The following is a 26,773-nucleotide window of genomic DNA, read 5'->3' on the forward strand; positions in this document are numbered from 1 at the left end:
ATTCAATCTCAATTTCCTAAAATTGTAAGCTGTTTTTTTTTCTTGGGTTAAATTTTGTGACGGAAAAAATACAAAAGAGTCATTACACATAAGGCCTCCTTACAGTCATCCAATTATTTTAAGTACCCAACTCAGTTTAAGTCAGGTTTTAAACATGTTGTGTTATCTGACTGAGTTTGAAAATCTAAACTAGCAGTAACATGAGAACAAAAAAATTTGTTTAAACAAAATACAAAATATGATATGTTGAAACGTGTTTTTCTTATTAATTGACTCCAACAAATTATGTATCCAAAAATATCAAAAAAATAAAATATAAACAATTAATATAACTATTTTTCTCTTCAAATATACACTTCTTTTACATTTTGTGGAACAAAATTTGTTGGAGTCAATTAATAAGAAAAACACGTGTCAACATATCATTTGTCCCCCATGCCCCCTTCAAAAATCGCCCGATCAACAATTTATCCGAAATATTTCGTAGAAAACTAAAAAAATCAGCAATCTTTTACTTAACATTCGACATGGAAATTCAAATACAGAACTTCCACGACCACCTAAAAGATGAGAATTATCTACTCATATCATGCCGTCCACATTTGATTCTTGATTTAAAAGATAAAAAGGTAAAAAGATAAAAGAAAAGAAAAAACAAAAGAACCAGTAACATACCTTATTGTAACATCAAACTCAATGCTAACTTGCAACTTCGCTCTCTTAAGTCAGAACCATGGAGTCATAAGTTCACACTCAACTTGTATAACTCTACGTAAAGCCACTACTTGGTGGTAGATAGCTGAAGAATTTTGAGATAACCATGAAATATCACGGAAATTTATTACATACCGATTATATAACACCAGTAAAATCTCTTTGATGCATCAAGCATGAAAATCGTGATTTGGATGAAAATCACCAATAACTGGCCTGTAATATACAGTAGGCATAGTTCTACGTATTACTGATAATTATTACTCCTCTTCTTCAAAATTACTCTTCTCTATTCTAAACTCTTCTCTCACCACCTCACAAATTTCTAAACGTAACTTCTCTCCTCTCTTCTCTACATTTTCTCTACTCGTAATATGTTGATATCAAATATATATACACTAAACGCCCTACCCTATTCCTACATTACTAGTATTTCCTACTTCTTACATATTTTACAGTTTGCTAAGTAGACATGTACATGCTATTTTGCTTACAGATGTCTTCTTAGATGTGGTGATTTTCTAAAATATTACTTTAGTAAATTAGGTTACGATATGTGTGCAACAGTTTTCCATGTATGCTTGATAAACTTGAATCCAATATCTGAGGAACAAGTCATAAAACTAAATACAAAGTACCTTAAATTATTACGAGCATCCATCCTCTTGATCACGTTCATTTATTGTTCATTGCGTGGGCTTTACCCTTTGGTACCATGTTTCAGAAGTATATTTTTCTATAATCTTTAAAAGCATTGTTGGGTAGTTTATAGGCTTCACTAAAATGATTCTTCATTTATAGCTAGTTTCTATAAGTATCAACCAGTTTGTTGGACGATGCGGGCAAATAACAAACAAGCATATTAACTATATGTGTAAAAGGTAAGTTTCCTGTAGAACACATTTATGAAGTTTGTACTGGTAATTTCTGTATCTGAGTGTCTTTAATTGAAATTCATGATCAATTTGTTTGCTTATGTTGAATTCAATATCAATTGTAAGATGGGACAAGCTTTGTGACAGAAAAAATACAAAAAAGTCATTGATTGTATGGAAGGCCTCCTTACAGTCGGCCAATTATTTTTAAGTACCCAACTCAGTTCAAGTCAGGTTTTAAACATGTTATGTTATATGACTTATCTTGAAAATCTGAACTAGCTGTAACATCTGTTGAACACAAATATATTATCCATTTTATTCATGATCTGAAATGCTAAACAACTCCATTTATCTTATTTATTTCTTAACTATCCTTTCGATTCCAAATCTCTTAACAATATAGGAATAGTTTCAGTCATTTCCCAACTTGTTAGCTGCTCCTAATTATCATGCATATGTGCCTTTCACAATATCTTCAGGTACTTAGAATCATCTACAAGAGAGTAAAGAAGTGTTGTTACAATCAACAACCAATCCGGAGAACCTACTAAAATCATTGATCACCAGAAATAAAACATGAGAAGAATTCGAGTTATACTTGAAACAATTGGTTGAGATTTCACGCACGCTTGACCAATATTTTGTTTTAAAACTCTATCAGAATTAGTAAATAATGTGAATACTTAGAGATATTCGAGTTATTGCAATGATTTTACTAGTTGTTTCAACATTAATGATTTGATTCAATTTCAAGAAAAGTTATTTGATCGATCCCAAACTCAAAGTAGATCTTTACTCGCACTAGTTGGTTATCTTAATTTCTTCTGGTATTGGAATACCATGAAACAACCCTTGTTTTTGTCCTTGTAATCCACTAATGCCAGATTGATCTAAGGTCTATTTCGAGCAAAATCTTGCGCAAAAGAAAATCAGAAAAGCTAATCATGTACCAAAATTGGAAGATCAATTGTGGACCATCAAAATCTAACCATTAAATACTGTTTAGGGTCTCAATTTGGATTTAAAAACCCTGCCCTATCAAATCTTGCGGTGGAGGGAAAGTGGATCAAATTGATCCACCAATTTTGGTACACCCTAGCACTGCCGATAAAAAAAGTTAAATCCCATGGTTCCCCAAACCACAGATGATTCTCTCCGGGGATTTTACTCTGTCATGGAATTACTTTTTATAAGTTTTCTTTTCTTTTTATTTTGTTTTGTTTTTTCCGGTTTTTGCAGGACAGAGTAATGATACACCTAACCAACCACATTACTTTACCGACACAGGAAGCCAAAGTACAAACGGTCAGCAATGATAATGCGACGCGTTGCAACAGAAAAGACAGTCCTTATTAACACCACCAAAGGAAACTGATAACTGCCGATCAAAAGAAAAACAAAAATGACAACACTTTTCACATAAAAAGAAAGAACGTCTAGAGAGAGGGAAGACATATAGCTGGTTGCCTGGTTTCACTTTTCAAATCAGAATCCTCCAAGATATGGGTCTACTAGCAAAGGTGGTTCTATGCATTATTCTGCTTCATCATCTCCATTGGTGTTCTGGTTTGTACTCTTAGAAACTTGCAGTTTAATATTGTAATTTCTTGTTTGCTGGTTTCTAGTTATCTTATCTAATTGTTTCATTAAGCTCAACTCAGCCATATATACCTAGTCTAGTCCTTTTAATTCTAGCAACTTAGAAACTTAATCCCTATAAGTGGCCATAATTCTTCTGTCACCACTAATCGGCTAGGCAATGAATTTCACCGTCGAGAGAGAAAAATGGTATCAAAACTATTGCGCTTTTCAATTTGATGTCAATAAGTCATGAACCAAAATTAGATTTTGACTAGTTGGCTGGCACAAAGAAATTAAGAAGATAATAATAACAATGGTGATTTGTATTTTTCAGGATATGTACAAGGATATGAAAACAATGTAGAAAGAGGCCAAAGGATTAACAGACAACTTATTAGTGGTGGTGGTCGTGGTGGTGGTAGATCATCAGGGTCTTCTTCTTCATCTAGTAATCATGGTAGTGGTTCAGCTTCAAGAAAATCACCTCACCCGTCAACCGGTAATGATAAGAGCTATGGTAGTGGGACGGCTTCTAAAAAGTCACCTTTTACTCCATATGGTGTAGTATACGCAGCCGGTGCGGCTAACCATCAGAACAACAACAATAACCATCGCAATATGGCTGCCCCTCTCAGCTGCAATAGAAACAACATTGGATTGTTATTCACTGCGCAGCTTATAGTTTCCATCTTACTGGTGGTAGCATCCTCCTAAGTTTTCTAGTTTCTGTACAGATTTTTTTTTATATGATCCGGAGTGTTGCTTTTGGAGTATGAATTTGTCACTGTTTTTGTTTGTTTTGCTGCTTTCCATTCGAAACCATTACGTTCCAGCAAGTGATCATTTTAGATTCTTTGTATTACTCTTCATTTGGCCTCAAAAGAATTATCCACCGGCATTTACAAGTTAGTCATATTTTAAAGATATCGAGATAATTTTTTCACTTTTTTCTAACTTAACCGACTCATTATAAGATTATTATCTCCAAGTTACAAATATATTAGTCGAACCCTAAATAAAATCTAGGAACTGAATCAAATGCAAATATACGACCCGTAAGTTTGTCTTGGCAGTGACATAGCCGATTCATCTTTGGCTTACTTTTGTGATTGACATACGTGCCTTGTGTTGCCGCACCCATGTGTAGCAACTACACAAAAGAGGACGAGCTACAAAGTGAACCAAAATCACACACACTACACACTTTCCCGGTGAACACGTGTCCTAGTGATTCGCCTACACGAACAAACTCCAAATACCAATATTACCCTCAGGTATGCTCCCGATTTCTCCCCTTCGAAAAGCCTAGTTGAGTAATTTTAACTTACTATTCATGACCTAATATCCCAATATCTTCTCCACATATCGGCCTCATCGTTCTCACACCAAGCATTCAGAGAAACCAAAAAAAAACAGAGCCGGAGGGAAAAAATGGGCGAGGAATTAACAGTTGAAAAAGGTGGGAGATGGAGTTGGAACTCCGTCGCACTAATCGGAGCCTTAACAGCAACAGCTACGGCAGCAATCACAATAGCAAAACCAAAAGACCCAATTTTCCACCTCATGTCAATCAATCTAACTTCCTTCAAATTCAATCTCCCACTTCTCGATGCCGAACTCATCTTAACCGTACACGTAACTAATCCTAACGTAGTTCCGATCAATTACTCTACTTCCACCATGAAAATCTTCTACGACGGTTCGTTGCTGGGGTCGGCTCAGATTGAAGCCGGATCACAGGGGGCCAAGTCTTGTGAGCTGTTGAAACTACCGGGCCGGCTTGATGGCGTTGAGCTGGCTCATCATGCTGCGAAGTTTCTGTCTGACGTGGCGAAAAGAGAGATGATACTTGATGCGGTTGTGGATATTGAAGGTATGGCTAAGGTTCTTTGGTGGGGTCATAAGTTTAAAGTACACGTGGATAGTCATATTACCGTGGATCCTGTTTTTCTTGATGTGATTGATCAACAAAATAAATCGGAGCTTAATCTGTTTATGATGCATGATATAAGGAATAAGTTAATTGATGAGTCTAATCAATCTGGTCAAGAAGAACAAGAAGAGTATGATACTGATGATGAGGGCTACGAAAAGATTGAGTGAGGGTGATTTTGTCATTTTGTTAATCTTTCTCTTAGTGTACCATTTTATGTTAATTGTAGTTACACTTCCTTGACACTTGTGGTGCTTGGTGTTGTTATACATTGATTACTTACACTTGTGGTTTAGATGTGGATAGTTGCAGGTTCTCGCAAAATTTGGTTGCGATGATTTTAATTTCACTAGGACTAGAAGTGTAAAACTTTATTAGTAATGGGCTCATAGTTAAAACATAGAAGGCCCAAACGTGATTGATCAAGACTTAAGATTACTTTTGCAAGTATCTTTCAAGTTTGTTTTCGGCATATTTTCTGGAACGATTTTTTTTTTTTTGGGACCATGTTTTTTTTTGGGTACCATGGTTTTTTGGGGCCAACCTCCCTTATACCCTATTATAAGAGGTGTCCTAAAGTTAAGGTAAATACACATTTACCTTTTACTTTAATTTAAATTAAAACTAACCTAATAACTATATAAATCTAATCATATGCATCTAATCTAAATGAATCTATTAATCAAAATCAAAATAGGGGAATCGAAATTTTTTAGTTTTGAAAAAAAAAAGGATATTCTCTTCTTCACTCTTTTCTCGACGTTCCTCATTCGATTGAAAAACCGCTCATTCGTTTTTTGATAGGATAAATTGAGTAGAAATCATCAAATAATTGGGTAAATTGAGTAGAAATCATCAAATAATTGGTTTAAATGGAAGTTAAATTTGCATGTTCGGTTATGAATAGTTTAAAAGAAAAATTAGTTTTGTAACCGAACATTCTGAAACCAAGAACACAAAGAACACTTCGGTTATCACGAATTTATTTTTTTGTAACCGTAAAAAATAGTTTTAACCGAACTTCTCATTGAAAACCAATATATTGTGTTCGGTTGGTTCGCAAAAAATAATTTTAACCGAACTTCTCATTAAAAACCAATTTCGGTTGGTTCGCAAAAAATTCTAAAACTAGTTAGTAACCGAACTCTACCCATAAAAAAAAAAAAAGCAATATAACCGAACTGTGTTATTTTTCCCACTATGTTGAGTCATGATTTAACCAAACTTTGCCTACTCTGTTCGGTTTGTTCGCAAAAAAATTTGACAAATCGAACTCTTCACTAATTGCATACATGTGGAGTTCGGTTAAAAATACTGTTGAGTTAAAGTTTGCGAACCACCGAACATTACTCTGTAAATCCTATAAACAAAGTTCGGTAACATGTTTGTTTACCGAACGACTAAAACCTCCGTTAAAGAGCGAGTTCGGTAACCTGCGTGTTTGGAAGAAGTAACCGAACTACATTTTCAGATGAGTTGGGCAACCTGCTCTTCACAAAAGGTAACCGAACAAGCCCAAATCTACTCTAAAAATTTACAGTTTTTTGAAAACTTGGAGCAAGTCAACCAACATTATCTAAGTTTGAAGCATACCTGGGTACCCAAATACCCTTCCTCCGGTTGTGGTTGGTAAAATCCATCGTTTTTCATGTTTTCCTTCTTCATCTTCTCTAATTTTACTCTCTCAATAATTCTACTTCTTTTAAAAAGAAACTCATCTGATTTTTTAATCTCACTAATTATCTTTAACTTAATCATCTCACTAATCATTACCCAAAATTAATCAGGAGGGTAATTTAGGTATTAATATAAATATCTAGATAAGGAGTGACCTAGATTTACTTTTAATGTCTTTACCCAAAATAAAATCATGGTCCCAAAAAAAACCATGGTCCCCAGTATAAGGTAAGATTCCGTAGAGTCCAAAGGTTTGCGGTTTAACGAGTCTATATAAGTGTTTTGATTAAACAAATTTGAAGATGATACGAACCATAAACAATGTCATATATTCCAGAGGAGATATATTTTGAGATCCTTTTAAGAGTACCAGCGAAATCCTTATTAGCGTGCAAGTGTGTATGCAAGACATGGCTTTCTTTAATTTCTAACACTGATTTTGTCAAGATGCAACTTAATCTTAATCTATAATTTTTTTTTTATTACCAAAAGAAGAAATATTATACATTATGTAATAGAAACATCTTTGGCCAAAGATACTGAGATTTCAGCAGGTGGTATATTCCACCACTCTCCTACATTAAAACACTTGCGGACTGATTTGGCCAGACAGTCTGCAGCTTTATTACACACTTTAGGTACATAGACACACTTCCAGTTCTGGTGTATTTTACAAAGATCAACACACAAAAATAAAATGGTAGAAGATTCCCAGGGAGGTAAAGGAAAACCATTATTCATATACAACATCAAACTCTTATTATCAGACTCAAAGATAACATCATCCTAGTCTTTAGCTTTAGCCCATTGCATTGCTTCTAATAAAGCCCATGTTTCGGCTTGAAAATCATTTTCTACTCTTTTAAGTACTCCTATGGAAGCAACATGTTGTCCTGCATAAGTTCTAACTATCACAGCAATACCCGATAGATAAAAACTTTTATGATATGAAGCATCAACTTCCATTTTTAAAGTGTCTGGTGGAGGAGGGTTCCAATGATGTGAATGTCATACAATCTGTCTAGGATGGCAAGCATGCTGATGAGACACTAATGATGAAGAAATATTAGTAAGATGCTTGAATAGAGGAAGTAAAACAGAGTTTATATTAATCTGTGCCTGCTGAAAGATAACTTGACATCTATATCTCCATATATGCCACATTGTTGCGAGAATTCCATGTATAGAAGGAGAATCTAAATCAAAATTGAACACATCATTAGTGGAGGACCAAGTATAAATCCAATCAGAAAGAGTATTATATTGTTGTAGAAGATGAAAATGTTGAGGAAGAGAAGCTTTCAAATGGCAGTAGCAAAAGGGCAGGTAAAAAAAAGATGATTGATATCTTCTATGTGGCCTGTATTGTAAAGTGGGCAATAGAAATCAGTTATGTCAGGAACATGTCTCAGGTTGCTTCTAACAGGAAGAGCATCATGAATTATTTTCCACAAAAAAATCAGCAGCTTATAAGGTATCTTGAGCTTCCAGAACTTCAACCAGAAAGTTGTACTGAAGGAGGATAAATTGGTGTCATGCAAATCAATTTCACAAAGATGATTATAAGTTGACTTTACTGTGAAAATTCCAGTTGATGTAAGTGGCCAGATGAGAGTGTCTTGAGTATGTAACATCAGAGGAATAGTTAAAATAGAATCTACCTGTTGAGGAGAGGACAATTTCCTCAAAAGTGCAACATTCCATTCTCATGTCTCAAAATGTATAAGATCAGAAACCCATTGAAGTTCATTTATGTTTAGATCATTCCACTTGTATAAAGGTTCTTGTTCATATGCCATTACCTATTTTCCATTTACCAAATCTATATATAATCTGCAACCATGTAGAATACTTTGCCATATCCAACTAGTGTTTTCACAAGGAGGAGGTGGCTCATGCTTCAAATCATATAAAGGGAAATATTTACTGTTAAGGAGTTGGATCCATAATTCTGTATAAGAATGTATCATATCCCATGCTAACTTGGCTAGAAAAGCAGAATTATAATGAGACAAATGCTTAGACCTAAACCTCCATGGCGTTTCGACAAACGTACCTTATACCATCCAATAAAATGCTTCTTTTTACCCCACTAGTAATTCCTTTGAATTTGATCCATTTGCTGAATTGTGGCATCTGGTAACTTGAGGACCTGCATATGATACATACCCATTGTGCATATAACTGAATTTAGTTGTGTAGTTTTACGAGCTTGATTAATCAATTTACTTTCCCAACCCTGAAGTCTGATATTCATATTATCCAAAATTAGCCTACAATTTTTAGTTTTTGATCTATGCAGCAACAAGGGAATGCCCAAATATTTCTCACCCAAACCCATAATCTTCATTTGCGTGATGTTTGCAATTCTGTTTTTGGTAGAAGGAGTAACATTAGTGCTAAAAAATATAGCTGATTTCTGCAAATTTATAACCTGACCTGAAGCAGTACTGAATTGTTGAAGAATATGCTGAAGCTATCGAAGATGATGAGGAGAAGCTTCTAAAAACAACAGACAATCATCTGCAAAAAATAAATGACTGGTTTCAGGACTATTTTTAGCTACTTTGAATCCTTTCAGCTGACCTGTAAGTAGTTGATGCTGGATTATACTTGAAAAAGATTCCATTACTAAGAGGAAAAGATAAGGTGATAACGGATCCCCTTGTCGAATTCCTCTAGTATGAGAGAAAGAGGCCGTAGGACTTCCATTAATAAGGAGAGAAATTTTTGTAGTGGTTATACATTGCTGAACAAGCTGAATCCAGTCAGGATGGAAACCAAGTCGACGAAGAATATCAAACAAAAAAGACCACTCAAGGCGATCAAAATCCTTCGACGTGTCCAATTTCAGACCAATATACGAGACTTTACCCTTTCTTTTTCGTTTCATTGAATGAAGTAACTCATGTGCTATGATGATGTTATATTGGATGTGTCTACCAGGGACATAAGAAGACTGAGTTGGAGCAATGAGCTTTGATAACAAAGGCTTAAGTCTATTTGATAAAAGTTTTGAAATAATCTTGTAACTGACATTACAAAGACTAATCGGTCTGTAGTCATTTGGAGTCTGAGGATGTAAGGTTTTGGGTATTAGGACTTGTTATGTATGATTTATGGATTTAAGGATATATTTATGTTTAAAAAAATTGTTGGACCATAGAAGTTACCTCGGTTCCAACTGTAGACCAACATTTTTGATAGAAGGCAGCCTGAAATTCATCTTTCCCAGGTGAAGACCACGGTTTAATTTGAATTACCACATCTTTGATCTCTTGTTCTGAGGGAAGCTGCAAAAGCAAAAAAAATTCTTCATCTGAAATGCAACTCTGAAATACTGACAAAATAGAAGAATCTGAAGGCGGATTAGTCGATTTTGAGATAGCTGAAAAATGAGTGAGCAAAGTTTTTTCAATCTCAGATCTTGAGTCATGCAAAATTCCTAAAAAATCTTGAATAGCAAAAATGCGACTTCTTTTCTTGTTAAAGTTGACTTTGGAGTGAAAGTAAGAGGTGTTTCTATCTGCATCATAAGAGTGAGTACCAGATTTTTGCATATAAAAATCTTTTTGAATAGACAACCACTGCTGAAGAGAATTGGTTAAATCAATAACTACAGGATCAGAAGTGGGTATATTCATATTGTAGCATTGTTGAAGATGGTGTTGAATGGTTTTAATTTGGGTTTCTATGTTACCAAATGTGACTTTCTCCCATAGTTGAAGTTGATGTTTGGTATAATCTAGTTTGGAAGATAGTTGATAAGAAGGAGAACCCGAAACTTGGTGAGACCAACTTGTAGATGCAATTGAAAACCAGTATATTTGAAGTCTAAAAGGGAACTGTTTCTTTTCCATACCTGTAGATGTAGCCAAAAGGATGGGAGAGTGATCTGAGGCTACGGGCGAAATATGCATGAGATGAGCCGTAGAATAACAGTTGAGCCACAAAACATTTACCAGTGCTCGATCAAGTCTAACAGTTGTATAATCTTGTCCAGTTATGTGCTTAGACCAAGTTGTAGAAGACCCCGAAAATCCCAAATCTATAAGACCTAATTATTGAATAATAGGTCTGACCATCCTAGAATGTTGATGAGGATGCTGAGACGAACTTTGAGTCTCAGAGTCTGACATCGTAAAGTTCAAATCTCCCAATAATATCCAGGGTAAGTCCACAAAAGGTTGCATATCAAGCATGTACTGCCATTGTTCTTGATACTCAAGAGGATTGTTAGAACCATACATACAACTCAAAATAAAATCTGATTCATGTGAATGAGTATGAATGATAGCATAGAAATTATGTCTAGATGTATGCATGATTTCTAGGTCCACACCATTTTTCCAGGCCAAGGAAATACCACCAGACAGACCCACTGGAGGAGCATAACAGAAATTAGGATAGTTATATTTTTGTAAGTAAAAGTGCATTTTTGAGTCTACGGTTTTAGTTTCTGACAAAAAGAAGATATCATGATCATAATTTCTAATACAATAATTTAGATAATCTCTAGTAGAAGGATTTCCAAAACCCTGATAGTTCCAAAAAAGAATTTTCATAGCGAAAATAAACCAAAAACATAACAAAAAGCGAAAATAAAATAAAGCAAGACCGAAAGTTGAGTGAAAAGTAGAATATGATAAATAATATACTTGTTGGACAATATCAGGGGGATGATTGAAAACTATAGTTCCAGCTGCAATGTCCCAAACAGTTGGCTCAATGTTAAGTTTAGTATTATCTTCATCAAAACTAATACCCCCAGTAAGCAAATTACCTTGATTATTGTCTTGTTGCTCACTAGTGGATGCTTGAGTTGAATCATGGTTGTCTTGATTGACATATAAAATATCAGAACGAATTCTTTTGTGCCTAACAAACATTTTACAAGCTGAGGTACTGGTAATAGAGATGAGCTTGGAAGGATGAGGAACAACTCTGTCTGCTGGCGCTAAAGAAGAGTCAGATTGAGAATCAGTTGTTGTAAAAAAAGAGACATGCATACCATCATAGGGTCCCAGCTGCTGTGAAGAAAAAGGCTGGTGTAAGTTGGATCTTCGATGACGACCATGATCAAGAAACAACTTAGCAATCTCCTGAGGATTTCTCTCTGGTAGAGCTACTGGTTCAACTTCAGGACCAAAGTTTCGAACTGTTGTTTCCATAAAAAGTCTTCTAGTTTTGCGATTATTACAAAGATTAGTGTCATGATCAGGAACTTTGCATTTAGGACAAAGCTTGTATGGTTGTTTTTCAAAAAAGAAACCCACCCAACGAGATACTCCTGCAGCATTAACAGCGTGAATTCCTGTAATTAATGGAGTTGTAACTCTGACCATAACCAAAGCTCTAAATTTACTAGAAGTAGTAGGAGTTATACCATCAGGTTCAACTACAACAGTTTCTCCGACAATATTACCAAAAGTTGCAGAATTTCTGGATAGGTAAATTCAGAGAGAAGATATTTAAACTCAAGCCAAAAAGGATAGGTGTTGAAAGTGAGTTTCTGGTAAGGGTATGAAGGATGCCAGTCACGAAAAACTATAAGATATCCATCAAAATTCCATGATCCTCCAAACAAAATAGTATCCTTGTCGTCATCAGTAGTAAATCGTATGGAAAAAATATTGGGTTCTAAAGATCTTACCATGATTTTCCACTGATTATCCCGCCGAAGATGAGGCCAAATGAACTTAGTTGCTTTCTCAGCATCCTGCCAAACCATAATTCCAGGGGCGAAAAGCTTACCAGCAAGACAAATTTTCCAATCCTTAATACCCTGCGAAAGAGCAGTAACAAAATGTGTCACAACTCTGGCTCTAGTAGCAGGCTGATCCTCTAAATTTATATCCTCCATCTGAGAGGAAATATTGTTTACGTAATCAGACATGATGATGATGATAATAGCAAACAAAATAGAGAAAAAGATTAGAGTGGAAAAGAAATAGTGAACTGATAAAGTATATAAAGAGATATTGAAGTAGTTGCGTGTCAAGGAGTTGTGTAAACAATTGATGAGTATTGAAGATGTATAAGGGCGTAAGCGAACAGGTGTTGAAGTTACAAGATATAATATGGGAAGTTGAAATTGATAGTAACTAGAACCAATCTGACCAAACCAGATAAGGATGAAGATTAATACCCAGATAATATCATATTGATGATGCACCACTGCAATGAATAGAATCCAACAAACACTTAATCAATGAAACAAGAGCCAACTGTTGATATGAGACATTACTGCAACCCCTGATGCTGACAACAAGTCTTTAAGGCTGCATAAAATGGAAGATAAAAACAAAATGTTAATAGAAACAATGAATTGAGAATCAAACGTGATGAAAAGATTAAACAAACATCAAATAAAAATAGGAGAAGGAGGAATCAAAAGTATGAAAAGAAGAGAAACCAAAATCAATTGAAAATAAAAATAAGTATGAAATTAGGGTTCTAAAAAGGAGAATAAAAGGAAAAAAGAAAATTAAAAGAGAAAGCACAAAAACAGATCAGAATACTAGAAAAAAAATTAGAAGACGTAAAATCAAAAAACAAGATAGAGAATTAAAATTTGACTAAGTTTAACTTTTCGCGTGTCAAAGAACAAAGTTTAAAAGTAAATGGCATGTTATTTGCTGGTTAACGTCAATCTTAATCTATAATATATAAAGCAAAACGAATTGTTTGGTACGACCCTGATTTGGGTCCGGACGGACGTGTATGGAAAAGACGAAATTGCCCTTACGCATTTCCTATCATCCTTCATAAAACAGCCGTAATTTATGACGATACAAGGGGTAATTTCGATCACCCCACTACTCTTCTCTTGCAGAGAAACAATTCTCTCCTCGATCTTTTCTCCCTTTCTTCGTCTCCATCGAATACCTAGCAAAAAAAAAAGAAAAAAAAATCTTCTCCATCGAACCCTCTTCTTCTTCATCACCTCCTTCATGACAAACCAATACATCACCATCACTTCCATCATCACAATCAACGACCCATTTTAATTCTAAATCCCTAAATTTGTTTCTACAGATCCCTAAATCTCTCCTACAGCAACAATTCTCTCCTCCATCTTTTCAGTTACTTCTTCACCATCAGATCTCTTCCTCCTTCATCTTCATCGCCATTAACACACCCCCACTACCGTCAAAGACCATCACCACCACTGTCATTCTTTCAATTCAATTTGGATTAGAAATCGAAATTAAGTGTTGCATCTCTCCCAAATTAAATTGGATTTTGAAAACAAACAAACATAATTTCGATTTCAAACCCAATTGTTGTTGTTACGCAGGAGAAACGATGAGTAGTTTGCAAAATAGAGATGTATTACAGGTTTGAGTGTATTCAAACTTCAATTTTGGTTTGTATTTCGAAATGTTGGTACCCTAATCACAGAGCTCATTTATTCCGTGCAAATATGCGTTTTCTGATGTTGTTTCTAATGCCTTAATGAAGGTGCTGATTCATGAGTTCATGCCAACGGAAGACTAAGTGATCACCTTTCTGGTAAACCTTATTTGCTATAGTGATACCAATTGTTGATTTCTCATTATTTTTCATCAATGAAAGTCTGGGTATGAGGTTGTGAATAGATTAACGTCTTTTAACTGACTACCAGCCTTGGGCAATTTTTTTATCCGTCTTAGCCTTCACATCAACTTAATTTTTGCTGCTTCTTTTACATTTTGGAAATTGATAGAGGTTTGCAGATTCTAACTTACTGGATAATAATACAGGTAAATAAGCCGAACCATATTGAGAATCCCTTATGTGCACCGTTAACTGATATCCGAGATCAGGCTTAAAGAAAACTACATGAACACCAGAGTCAATTTCTTTGCTTCTCAGGAATGGTTCCCCGTACATTTCACCAGAGTTCACTTTGGTTGTGAACTGTTGAGATTTAGTTTCCGATATTTTGGTTGTGCAGGTGTTCGAAGAATTGACCAAAAGACCTTTACTGGTGTTATATCGTGTGGCTCCATTTCGTTTGCAAATATAAGCGTCTCCTTATTTTTCAATAGTTATTACTCTAACCGAATTTGGGAGATTGACAGCGTTACTTTTTGAACGGATGTGGTTCCTATGTTCACCTCTCTTACAAATATCCAGGAGTTGAAAAATCTAATGGTCAGCGGTGTAGTTTACAAATGGTTAATGCTTTTCAGCTCTTTTTGTACGCTGGTTCAATTGCCATCTGAAATATAGAGTTCTATTCTAATTTTAATCGCTTCTATTTGCAGGTTCTTATAATTCTTTGTATGGGGTAAATTCTGATATTCCCCGATGCAATTCATGCAAACTATATTTGTTATTTTTAGTGCACTAGTAAGTTTTTTTTTTCCTATGTTTCTGTCAAGTTCAATTGTTGCGACTTCTTTCCAATATTTGTAGGTTCAAAATTTTGGAACTGTCAATCATGTTCGTATCAAAAGAAAATTTGTCGCATCAATCGTATAGCCTTATTGGGTGTCCTTGATTTGTGTGAAACTGGCACATACGGTACTCAAAAAAAAAATCAAATGCTTGATAACTTCTGTGTATACTTGAACCACATTTCTTTAAACCTTTTGCTTCCCTCATGAGCATATTTCCTTGATATTTCCTCATGCTTGATAACTTCAGTGCACTTTCATTTGCCCTATCTTGAGTTTGAAGCCCCACTGGAATAGTTGAACTGATAACAGATTAGCAGGTACACTATTTTGTAATAGGATCAATCCCTGATAAGTGCAGTCTGTCTATCGATTTTTGTTGCCAGTAATTGAATCTGATATTTCTAAGTGAGGGTTACCCATTTTGTTAAGGCAATATACTTAATTTTTCTTTGTATGCAGTTTTTGTTCCAAGGGGAAGCGAAAGGCAATTCAGAAGTGTTATGAGATGACACGATTTATAGTTTGTTATAGGTGCTGCTTTCTTAACGACAGTTTATGCTGACTATCTTACTACCACCGGAAAAGTCTTAAGTGTCCTCACGGTACTGCCGCAATAAATGAGCTTCATAGTTCCAAGCTTTGTTGCATTAAAGGTCTTATTGCCCTGTCATCTTCTGCTAAGTGGACTTGCCAATTTTGATAAAGGCCTGTCGGCTCCTCCACTAATAATATGTGAAATAGCGTGTGCCGCTTACTTTACTTCCAATTCCATGTGCAGTATAAATTTGTACAGTATAAATTGTTGTAATTTTAGTTTAGCGTCAATACATACATATGTTACTCTTAGTCTACCTGGGTCTTTGGATGACGAAAACTAGGAAGTGTGGTGTTGCATTTCGACAAATTTCCTGTGAAGCGCCTGACCAGTGAAATTTGAAAAATACCTACATAACTCATGAGCGGAGATTCAATCCGCTGATCTCCTACTTGAGAGTCAGGCTCCTGACCAACTGGACTAACCCTGATGGTTTCTCTACTCCATACCTCATGATTCATTATTAGAGTCATTATCATCGGGGGATAAATATCTTAATTATGCGGTGGAATTAGATTACCCATTCAAATCCTTAGGTTATTCAGCTGAACTTATGGGTTGTAATGATGGTCTAGTTTGCCTATGGCTCGAAGCTGGGGGGTTCTTTTTTCTTTGTAATCCAGCCACGAGGAGTACAAGATATCACTAATATTAGATTGGAGTGATGTTCATATGGTCGCATTTGGTTATGATCCCAAGAGTAATGACTACAAGTTACTAGCTGGTGTCCGAGGTTTATTCGGAGTCTTTTCGTTTGGATTAAATTCGTGGAAAAGCGTTGACGTACCTTATCAGTTTGGTATTACTACCGGGGTGCTTGTTAACGGAGATGGACATTGGTTAGCCGAAAGGAAAAACAACTCTTCTGGTGTTCTTCTAGTAGTCTCTCTCGATATTAGCAACGAGATATTCAAAGAAATGGAAGTACCGGAAGAACGAATGCATAATGACTATTTGTTTCTTAGTTTGGGGTTTTGGAAGGATGCCTTTGTTTACTCGAAGCCCCTGGCGATCGTATTGAAATATGGGTAATGCAGAATTATGGAGTTGCAGAATCTTGGACTGCACGTTATATTGTGAAGAATGAAAGAATCGTATATGGCTATTTTCCGAAACTTATGTGGTCTTTTAAGAGTGGTGAGATTCTATTAGGAGGTCCTGATGGTCTAGTTGTATATGACCCTAAATGTGGAAGTGTTAGAGAGCCAAACACTTTTAGCTTGATAAAGTTGTTTTTACAAGAAGAGCTTTATTTTGAAAGCATAAGACTTATGTAGGGGAAAAAGAAGAAATAGAGGAACCTGTTAAGAAGAAGAGGAGGATATATTGGAATGACGAACAACAAGAAGCTGAAGAATAGAGCGTGAGAACTTGTGATCTGTCGTTGCAAGATATTTTTTGTGCTAACTTTAAATACACTACTGACTTGTGCTCATTCAATATTTTAAATTTCTGTATTTCTTTTCAATCTTTTGAATTTCAGTCCATGTCTGCAGACTGCAGGAACACTATTTGTTCATGACGGAAATTTAGTTCATTTAGGTGGGTGGGTATTTGGAGTCGCATTTTAAAGTCTTTATTTATGGGTTTGTAAGGACTGGCGTCTGTTTCTAGCATAGCACTTGAAACACAACGGAGAAGAGAAGAATTACATAGTAGGTGCCATGTTTCAAAATGGAGAATATGGGATAAAAATTTGCTGGGAATCAAAATATCATGTTTCAATTGTCCTATATACTCGTATTATATTAAATTAAAACAAGAAGTAAAATTCAGAAGATAAAGAAAGTATTCACTCTTGCAAATTTTCAATCTCGGTGAATTTTGATCCAACACACAATTATCAAGATTTATTGACCACAATCTTTTGGAGAATCCCGTCTCTATCTTGCTTTGCTGCTGCTTCCAACTCCACCGATTTCGTGTTAGATGGCATATGACTTTGATTACTCTGTCCATGAACATTCAACCCTTCAACTTGTACCACTGAACCATCTTTGCTTGTCATGTCTACAACTGTAATAGAAAAAAACAAGCAATACAATATAAATCCGGATATCAAAACAAGTTTTACTTGGTGCAAAAGAATTTCCATTAAACAAGTTTTTTTTCCTGCTTTTGTGCTTTCTACATTAAATATTTCCTTGCACCCAACAAGATCCTACCGGTATCACTAGTTTTATATTTGCACCAAAATCTTAGGCATTGAAAATGGCATAAATTAATAAGATAATGATTTACCTGGATGAGAAAAGATCCAAAGAATGAAAGCACATAGAACAAGGATTACGGGAATAAGATGAACCACATTTTCCCCTGGCTTAACATGACTATCTTTCTTACTAGTAGCACCAACATCAGAACCTAACAGATTATATATCGGAATTTTATCAATATCTGCAGCAGCTGTTTTTATCATCATCCCTGGAGAACCCTTTGTTCCGGGGGATAAGTTGATTAAGAACTCCTCTGAAGCTCTACTAGTGCTCGCCGATCTATGCATCTTAATCTTTAGATATATAACAACTGAACTCCAAACAAATAAATGACGAGAAGAAATGAATTTTGATTTTATAAGGAGGAGAAAGAGTGCAGGTGTGAAAGATGAAGAGGGAGAGGTGCTAACGTAACTTAACACCTTTTGCTTTCAGAAGTCAAAAGGATTTTTTTTGGTGTGAGAATGAAGGGGAGTGCGTTATTAGCTAATCTTATGAACAAGCAGGATTCACGGAATTGAAGAGCTTTGGGGTTCGCAACTTATTTTTTGATCAAAGATAAGCAGCTGTGCTAGGGTTTCTGTGCAGGAGTTGAATCTTTTTTGAACTAAGTCATAAAGATTAGAGAGATTCGCGCTGGGTAATTAAGTCCGAGTACTCCCGAGAATAAGAGAAATGGAGCATTAGACGGATCCTTCATCCTTGCCGTTAAGTAAAAATGTGAGCAAATTTATCAACAAACTCAATTATCAGTCAATGGCACTTCAAAAAGGAAATTTATCAGAGGAAGGCTCTTTTTTACATTTACAACAATGGAAATGTAAAAGCAAAAAAACAAACTGGTGAAATCCCAAGGTGGGATTTGTTATTTCTCGCTTGACTTATATATATATTGTGGACCTAGATCAACTCAGACAAAACATACGCTCCTGATTTCTTTCTTTTTTTCCTTTTTTTTCAACTAACTGATCCCAAACGAAATACAATACTAATAATAACAAAAGCTTGCTTACAGGAGAACATACAAATGGGGGACCAAGATCACCACACCAGCTGGAGATGTGTTAACATCAGTTTAATTGAGTGAGAGGTGACCGTGGCATTATTTGATCAGCAGAAGAGAGTTTTTGTTCAGTTGATGGTGATGATGACAAAGCTTCGTATAGGTGCTTTTCCCTGTAATCTTCAACCAGAGATTCCATTGGCATCGCTCTTAGTTCCTCAATCTTGACCTTGCTCGGTACTTCGACTTCGGATTTCGTTGGAGTTGTCCCACTTGGTTCATAATCCTGCGCAAATGTTTAGAGATCAAAATCCATGTCACATTCACCAGAATTACTTCAAAAGAAAAAAGAGACTGACGGTTATGTGCTCTTTTGAAGGAAGTGTAAAATTAGCACATGGCAGAGTAACAAGAAACATAATGACACTTTGTAGTGGTTACGTATATAACGGTTAATTATATGAAGTTCGCAAAAAATCATATAAGTGTACAATGAGACGACTGTCTTACCAGGTACTGATGCTGAATATTCTGAGCTTGTCCGTCAATCTCTGTAGCCTTGCCTGAATGATCACTTCTGAACTTTTGGAGAGTATCAGCTGAGGAATCAACAACTGCCCTGATTCCGGCAATCGACTGTTTCTCTTGTTCTGACGTGCCTGAGGAAACTTTCGAAGTTTAGATGACCAATGCCGCAATTTGTAAACCATGATCAAAGACTATAAAATCATACTAATATTCTACCAAATTAAGTAGTTAAAGGTCTCACTTTCAAAATGCCGAAGAATATCTTCACTGTTCTGTTTAACAACTTCTTCTGCCGCAGTTCGTGCAGAATCAATCTCAACAGCATGTTGATTATTACTCTCAGCGGCATTTCTGCAGAAAAAGGAAAATAGTAAACTAAAGCAATGCTAATTGAACTGGATTTGCCGATAGACAGCAACAATGTCTGTAAATCATTTTTCTTAAATGGGCAGACTAATTTCTTACAAGATCGACTATTTTGAAAAAGAACTGTAAATGGAAGTAATTGACTGTTTGTGTTTTTCTCAACATATGAGCATGGATGGAAAACAGCTGTGCGGCTCAACTGAGACGGAGGACATGTTAATACTCATCCTCAAAACATGTGCTTAGATAGGAATGAGACATAGTAAACATCAAGATCATGAATCCAACTGACCTGATATATAACTCAACTGCTGAAACATGTTTACCGCCCATCTCGTTCACAGAATCAAGCATCTGCTTATGGTGCTTAGAAGCAGCTTCGACAGTGCTAGTACTGAAACAGTTTGTCAAAAGAAGAGTTCATGTTATTAACAAAGCAAGGAAAAGAAAGAACAGCCAGCCCATAACAATAATAAATAAATAAAACTAATAAAGTTCACAAACCTTTGTTGATGAAGTAACTCCATGCGACAATGTTTTGCAGCAGTAAAATCAGCACCATCCTTGGCATCATTCTCTGCTTGCTTGGAGAACTCCTCCCATTTTCTTTTGGCATCCTTGGTGATTCCCGCCATTGACGAGGTGTATTCATCCACATATGCCTTATTTTCAACAGTACTACCTCTCAAACCAACAAGTCTCCCATCAACCTACAATATCGACTTACCAATTTCACCAACCATACAAACCAAGAGAAGGAAAGCTTATAGTAAAATAAAGAGAATTAAAACATACAAGCTCCTTTTGACGGCGTATGTGTTCCGAAACTAAGCTGGTCATATCAGCCACAAGCTTCTGGGCTTCCAACTTCGATTGTTCCTGCACTTAATAAAAGGAAAAGATCAGACAAGTCAAACAAACGATAAGTCTCTGAATCAAATAATCTGCCAAGGATACCTCATAAACTTTCTGAAATTCAGTACCTCATAAACTTTCTGAAATTCAGCTATGCTGTTCTCCTGAAGATTATGAAATTGCTTCTCATGGGTTTCTAGCCTGTGTGATTCTTCTCCAAGCTTATTGAGAAGCCCAAGAATGAAAGTTGATGTCTCATTTGTTCGGTCAATGCTGGCATGGAATCTCTATAACACGTCAACAAAAATTCAAATATAAGATTATTAAAAAAAAAAACAACTGCAAATTGTAATAAAAAAAATAAATATGCATACTAAAGGCAACACAGACCTCGCGCAATTCCTTTGCAAAAAGAGCCATCTCTCCCTGGTGACTTGAAATAACACTTTGAAGATCACCAAATATAGAATTCGCTTCTTTGGATTCTGCACTAAGAAACTTTTTTACACAAAAACAAAAATATAAGAGAGAAGATAGAAGAACCGAATTAAATAATCATGGAATAATGAAAAACCAGAAATCATCTATAGGTTCGCTAACAATTATTACGTACTTGTTTTATGGAACTGGCATTGGCAGATGACAAGGAAGTAATCTCCTCCAAACCAGCATTACTACCAGCCACATGCAAGCGTACCACATTTTGTACAGCTTCTACATGAGAAATGTAAGTAGCCCTTGAAGTCTCAACTTTCTCTCTTAGAGCTGATACGGACTATTAAAAAGAACTCTTTTAAACAAGGTTCCATATGATACTTCTTCCAAAGAAAAATAACATGAAGATTTAATCTGCGTTTAAGTGAATAAAATACCTTCTCATGGAAATCCAAGAACGTAGTGCATAGTCTCTCAACACATTGAAGATGTTCATCTTGTTGAGACATAGACGTAGTGACTGTGTTACAAAGCGAACCAATCTTTGATGTAAGATCTGCCTGAAAGTTGTTGACCACTAGCCTGTTTTTAGCATTTAGCTTGTCTTCTCTAACTGCACAGCATCACAAAGAAATAAATTAAAAATGGCAATTGATTTAAAACAAAGGGGTACTGGGTTAAGTTTCATGCTGATGAATAAAGTGGTACCTAATTTTGAGAATAACAAGGCATTATCCTTGAGTGCTTTCTCCAAGTCAGACCGCAGAAGACATGCCTGATGAGTCAAAGCATTTTCTGTTGCACAGGTTCAAAACATTGAGAATGCCACTACATGTCACTCCATTATCAAAAATGTAAAAAGTTACTTTCACACACCTGCTTTTCTCTGTTCAGCTATAATGTAATCTCTTTCCTTCAAAGCATACTGAGATTTCTTCAGTTCTTCCTTCGTGTTAACCAGTAAATTGCTGGTTTCATTCAAATTATCCTGTGGATCTTGCCAAAGTTAATGACATGTCTCTATGTTCTAACAGCACAGATAGTAACAAATTAAAAAGAATTACCTCTGAAACTTCAAGTTTACAGCTTAGATCAGAAGACTGCTGGACCTGACCATCATACTTTTCTTGCAACTCTTCCATTTGCTGTGGATGAAACATCAAACACCTAGTTATGGGACTGTCATGGGATTACTAGTTACAGCTTTTCCCCATATAATATCATTTAAAAGTTAAAACTTATACTCACTTTCTGATGTGTTTCAAGTGTGATTCCCATCTGCTCAATCTGATCAGCCATTGCCTATAACAAAAAAGTTAAAAAAAATATATATTTCAGTCCCAAAGGTAATGGACATATGATGTTTAACTTAAAATGAAAAGACAGAGGAGTAGAAGCAACACATGCAGATAATAACACCATGGAACAGCAAATTACCTTCCTTTCGGTCTCCTCTTTGTAGTAACGGTCCTTTGGGACGTAAACTCCATTCTTCTCACGTGCAGCATATACCTCTTTCAAAAGCAAGTATATGTTTCTCAGTAAACAGCATTGTAAACATTTTCTGAAACCACTAAAAAAGAAAAGCTTGCTTACCTGCTTTAAGTCGATCAATTTCTCCATAAAGGTCCTTGATAAGAGTTTGTTTAGTCATCTTTTGGTTGACCTAGAACCGACAGAAGGATGAGAAAACAAGAACATAACAAATAAGTGCTGAGCCAAATCATTTTCTCAAAGGATGTTTTAGTGCATGAAAGTGCTCGACTGAAACAAAGGTGTCTTAGGTACGAAGATTCAGCCAACTACTAGATACAACGACGACGAAAAGCTTGTATCATGAGAAAAAACAAGTTCTGAAATGCTGAAGTGGAATGATCAAAACTTACACCAAATTAGGTAAGGGAAATAGTAACTAAGTATAGGAACAACAAACCTCTGGCTTATTTCTGATATTCTTTGCCCTATGAGCATAATCCAAAGTACTTAAGGTTTCTTCAAGGCAGTGAACAGCTGGAGACACTGTAGCTATAATGCACGTTTTGGTTCTTCCACCCAATGAATCTCGGAGTAACCGAGTAAGCTTGCTATCTCTGAATAATAAGATTATCATGAGAACAAAGGGAAAGAATATCAAATAGTTAAAATGTGTATGTAAAGAATACAGATTTAAGACCTGTAGGGAACATGTCCGAGATGTTCTACTAACGCACTTATGACACGGCCCAAAGTAAGTAGACTTTTGTTAATCTCGCCGGCTTCTCTTGCACGACCCTAATAATAAGAACCAAATGAACTGCATGTAAGAGTACAAAACATTTTGAAGTGACAACAAGTATGTCGAAATAATAATAGTCCAAGAATATGTCTTGATCAATCATATTACTATGTATCAAAATTCATTGTGGAAGAACACTAATACACAGTAAATTAAAATACTTTTAACCAAAAGCTATCATAAGCAGATAGATGTTCCAATGACCTTCATACCTCATTCTTGCTAGTTAAAAAAATACATACAGATTAATCAAAATTCTATGCCAACTAAACACAAAAATTGTGAGGCGGCATCAAATATTACTAATCTGCTTGATTCAGGTCTCCCCAAAACTTCTTGATATAACAACAAAATAAATGGTCTGAGTAAAGTATGCCAGTGGGTTACACACAAAGTACCTCTCTCGCACCAGATCGTGAAATGTTCTCTGACCCGGCTAAATCTACCAAATTAAGCTTCCCACATTTGATAAGCTCTTCACCTTCTGGAGTAGACTCTTTTATGTGGATTGTAATGGAGAACAACGAATGGGACCGGCTGAAAATGCATGACAACACAAACCACAGTACAATAAAATGAATCAGAAACACGCAGAGAGTTGGAGTTAATGCAATTCATGGGCATAATGGATGAGGCATGACCTAGATTGTTTGTTTAACAAAGTCTCTGCAGTTCTACGTTTTGCCGACCCCCTTTCAAGCAAAGTAAATATCTCATTTGCACTTGTTACTATTTCCTCCTCCAGGCCTCGTACGAGAACACCACCTTTTCCATCCTCCATTAAAGCCAATTGCTTTTTCTGCTTCTCCTCCAAAGTAACTTTCGTCAATTCTTCCGGAGTAAGTAAATCTGTGATTTCTTCATTATACAACTCCAAAAAAGTGACTTTAACGCTGTACTCCGCATTTTGGCCCTCTAAGGTGTCAAATATTTGTTTGACGGCTCTAGGAATGACACCTGCTTCAGAAGGCAACTGTCCCCTAGGCCCACTCTACAGTCACAAACAAAACCAAAGCCCAAAAAATGGAGGAAAGGTCAAAATAGACAACCCAGATATCGAAGAGAGCAGGAGAAGAACTGAGGATCTGTCCTAAATAATTTAAAATGGAAATAATATTACCTTGGATTTTCTACATTCACCTTCCATCGTGAATGTTTTTCCTGTACCAGTTTGCCCATAGGCAAATATTGTGCAATTGAATCCTTCCAGTACTTCATTTACGATAGGAACAACAGCTTGATCATACAACTCCCTTTGCTGCGCTGTAGGACCAAAAACCTACATAGACCATATATTAGTTCCTCCGAAAATCCAGGCTGATTCTAATGCAATTTAAAGTTTGGAAAGACTAACAAAAAGAAATTCATTCCATTCTTTAAGTAACACTAGTGAACAACATGTATGGAACCATTAATCACCAACTCAATAATACAGAATCACTTGCTTTTTGCTATCTAAAAACAACCATTGACTTCTACTAAGAGAAATGAAAACAACTAACACCATGCATCTCAAAAGCATCACTTAAAATGGTACTATACATCATTTCTCTGTCTCTCCCTCGCTCCCTCTCCTCTCATGGCAAAAACAGACAATTGAGAAACATGGAAACTACTATGTATCTATAATGACAAAGAGGCAGTACAAGTGATCGTTATACCTCTATTAGGTTACACTAAAACTGATCAACAAGAAACCAATGTTGTTCACTAAATATGTTACTATCCAGAAGCCATTAGCAATACATTAAGTAATACTGCTTATACTGATAAGTGGTTTAATCGAATTTCTACCTGAACAATCTATATTCAGCAATTCAACTTGCTACAAGTTATCAATTAAAAGAATTAACTTCCCATCTTCGTCAAATAAACACTAAACACTAATTAATTACATGAATCTCAAACCATGAACAGTAAAAAAGTGAGTACCTTATCAAAAGTAAAAACCCTATCAATCTGTTTCCCAGCAATATTTTGAGAAACAGAAACTTCTCTCATATGCTCATTGCATGTCACGACTTGCGGTGCATTATTCCGTAATTCATCATCACTAAATGGCCTGAAACAAATACAGATCTACTACTTCAACAAAAATTCATTCAAAACCCTAAAATTCAAAAAATCCAGAAATAAAAATTAAAAAACTTGAAATCAAAACCCTAAACCTAATTCGAGTGAACAATTGTTATACCTGCACCGAAGAAGAACTTGAACATTTACTCCTTTCTCCTTCTCATGCCGAGCCGACATTTTTCTCTATCAAATTCAAAACTTCCTTTTGAGCGAGCATACACTGATTTCGAAGGAAAAATTGAGAATCGAAGATGCGATGGTTTAGACTTTGGTTGAACTTGAAACCCTAGAAATGACTGTTACCTCTCTCAGATTTGGGCGTTCTGACGAGAGAGAGAGAGAGAGAGAGCGGGATGAAGTGTGGTTTTCAAAAAGTTTGAAATTGGATTTGTTTTTGAAAAGGGTATCGAAGGGACTCTATTATTGATCTAACGGTTTACATTCTGAAAATGGAAAATATAATGTATTAAAAAGGTTTAATGGGCTTGATGGGTCGCAACTCATCGTAACCGCCCATTGTTGTGGACCTGGTTACTTAAATTTTAACTTGTTTTAACTTGAATATAAAGGAGCAAAGGTTACTTAAATTGGGAGCTTTGGATGCGGTATCATGGGCTAAAGAAAAGGGAATTAGAAGGGTTCATCTGGAGGGGGACTGTGTGAATGCGGTGAATGCCATCCAAGGTTCCAACACCTCAGTAAAGTGGACAACCATTAATGTTATTCAAGACATTCTTTTTATTTTAGCTGATTTTGATCATTGGGAATGTAGTTATGTTAAAAGAGATGCAAATAGCATTGATAATAATTTAGCAAAGAATGCAAAATCTCAAATAAGCTCTGTAGAATGGAGCTTAAATTGGCCTACTTGGATCAATACTATGATCCTAAGTGACCTGAACAATGTTTCAATTTAAATTCTTATTAATAAAATCCACTTTCTTATTAAAAAAATAAAAAAGGTTATGGAGTGAGGGTTCTCATTCAATACGAAGGAGTTTCACTAGATTTGATCAAATTAGGTGCCGCTATGGAGTGAGAAAACTCACTCATTCGTCAAAAGTCACTCACACACTCATTGAGACGAATGAGTGGTCGAAAGTCTTCACTATGCGGCGAATGTCAGCCGTTTGGGGAAGAAAGACCTTGAGCGGGTACGGATCTGCCTCTCAAGCATTTTTTAGTTTTTTTATTTATTTAAAACTCTAAAAAACAGGTCCCACACTAGTTTTATTATAAAAACTCTAAATATAT

At 35.7% G+C, this 26,773-nt stretch overlaps 4 protein-coding genes and 1 long non-coding RNA gene across 7 annotated transcripts; 3 read left to right on the forward strand and 2 right to left on the reverse strand.

Moving 5' to 3' along the window:
- The first annotated feature begins 2,988 nt into the window (after positions 1 to 2,988).
- LOC113338306 lies at positions 2,989 to 4,035 on the forward strand. The gene is made up of 2 exons (XM_026583751.1): positions 2,989 to 3,158; positions 3,508 to 4,035. Exons 1-2 carry the CDS (start codon positions 3,095 to 3,097, stop codon positions 3,885 to 3,887), a joined length of 444 nt encoding a protein of 147 aa, XP_026439536.1. The 5' UTR covers positions 2,989 to 3,094; the 3' UTR covers positions 3,888 to 4,035.
- A 506-nt stretch (positions 4,036 to 4,541) lies between these two features.
- Positions 4,542 to 5,401, forward strand: LOC113338889. The gene has a single exon (XM_026584288.1). It carries the CDS (start codon positions 4,605 to 4,607, stop codon positions 5,274 to 5,276), a length of 672 nt encoding a protein of 223 aa, XP_026440073.1. The 5' UTR covers positions 4,542 to 4,604; the 3' UTR covers positions 5,277 to 5,401.
- An 8,254-nt stretch (positions 5,402 to 13,655) lies between these two features.
- Positions 13,656 to 16,108, forward strand: LOC113338311. 3 transcript variants are annotated; one of them, XR_003354718.1, is made up of 5 exons: positions 13,656 to 14,124; positions 14,248 to 14,298; positions 14,529 to 14,945; positions 15,036 to 15,120; positions 15,630 to 16,108. It is a non-coding gene; the product is annotated as an uncharacterized LOC113338311 (long non-coding RNA). The 3 variants fall into 3 exon arrangements; XR_003354717.1 differs by having other exon boundaries at positions 14,529 to 14,922; XR_003354716.1 differs by having other exon boundaries at positions 14,529 to 15,120.
- Positions 16,109 to 17,470: 1,362 nt separating this feature from the next.
- On the reverse strand, positions 17,471 to 18,631 carry LOC113338761. Its single transcript, XM_026584148.1, has 2 exons — positions 18,007 to 18,631; positions 17,471 to 17,781 (listed from the first exon to the last, which is right to left on the reverse strand). The coding sequence occupies exons 1-2, from the start codon at positions 18,266 to 18,268 to the stop codon at positions 17,609 to 17,611; spliced, it is 435 nt and encodes a 144-aa protein (XP_026439933.1). The 5' UTR covers positions 18,269 to 18,631; the 3' UTR covers positions 17,471 to 17,608.
- A 107-nt stretch (positions 18,632 to 18,738) lies between these two features.
- On the reverse strand, positions 18,739 to 25,936 carry LOC113338760 (kinesin-like protein KIN-5C). The gene is made up of 23 exons (XM_026584147.1): positions 25,638 to 25,936; positions 25,376 to 25,505; positions 24,564 to 24,722; positions 24,085 to 24,434; positions 23,842 to 23,980; positions 23,342 to 23,439; positions 23,102 to 23,258; positions 22,765 to 22,834; positions 22,606 to 22,682; positions 22,417 to 22,470; positions 22,233 to 22,313; positions 22,045 to 22,156; positions 21,877 to 21,963; positions 21,606 to 21,781; positions 21,347 to 21,508; positions 21,124 to 21,231; positions 20,862 to 21,020; positions 20,674 to 20,757; positions 20,383 to 20,588; positions 20,171 to 20,272; positions 19,754 to 19,863; positions 19,495 to 19,643; positions 18,739 to 19,270 (listed from the first exon to the last, which is right to left on the reverse strand). Exons 1-23 carry the CDS (start codon positions 25,694 to 25,696, stop codon positions 19,052 to 19,054), a joined length of 3,048 nt encoding a protein of 1,015 aa, XP_026439932.1. The 5' UTR covers positions 25,697 to 25,936; the 3' UTR covers positions 18,739 to 19,051.
- Positions 25,937 to 26,773: the final 837 nt, after the last annotated feature.

This window comes from Papaver somniferum, unplaced genomic scaffold (genome assembly GCF_003573695.1).
Source record: "Papaver somniferum cultivar HN1 unplaced genomic scaffold, ASM357369v1 unplaced-scaffold_19, whole genome shotgun sequence".
Taxonomy (NCBI): Eukaryota; Viridiplantae; Streptophyta; class Magnoliopsida; order Ranunculales; family Papaveraceae; genus Papaver; species Papaver somniferum.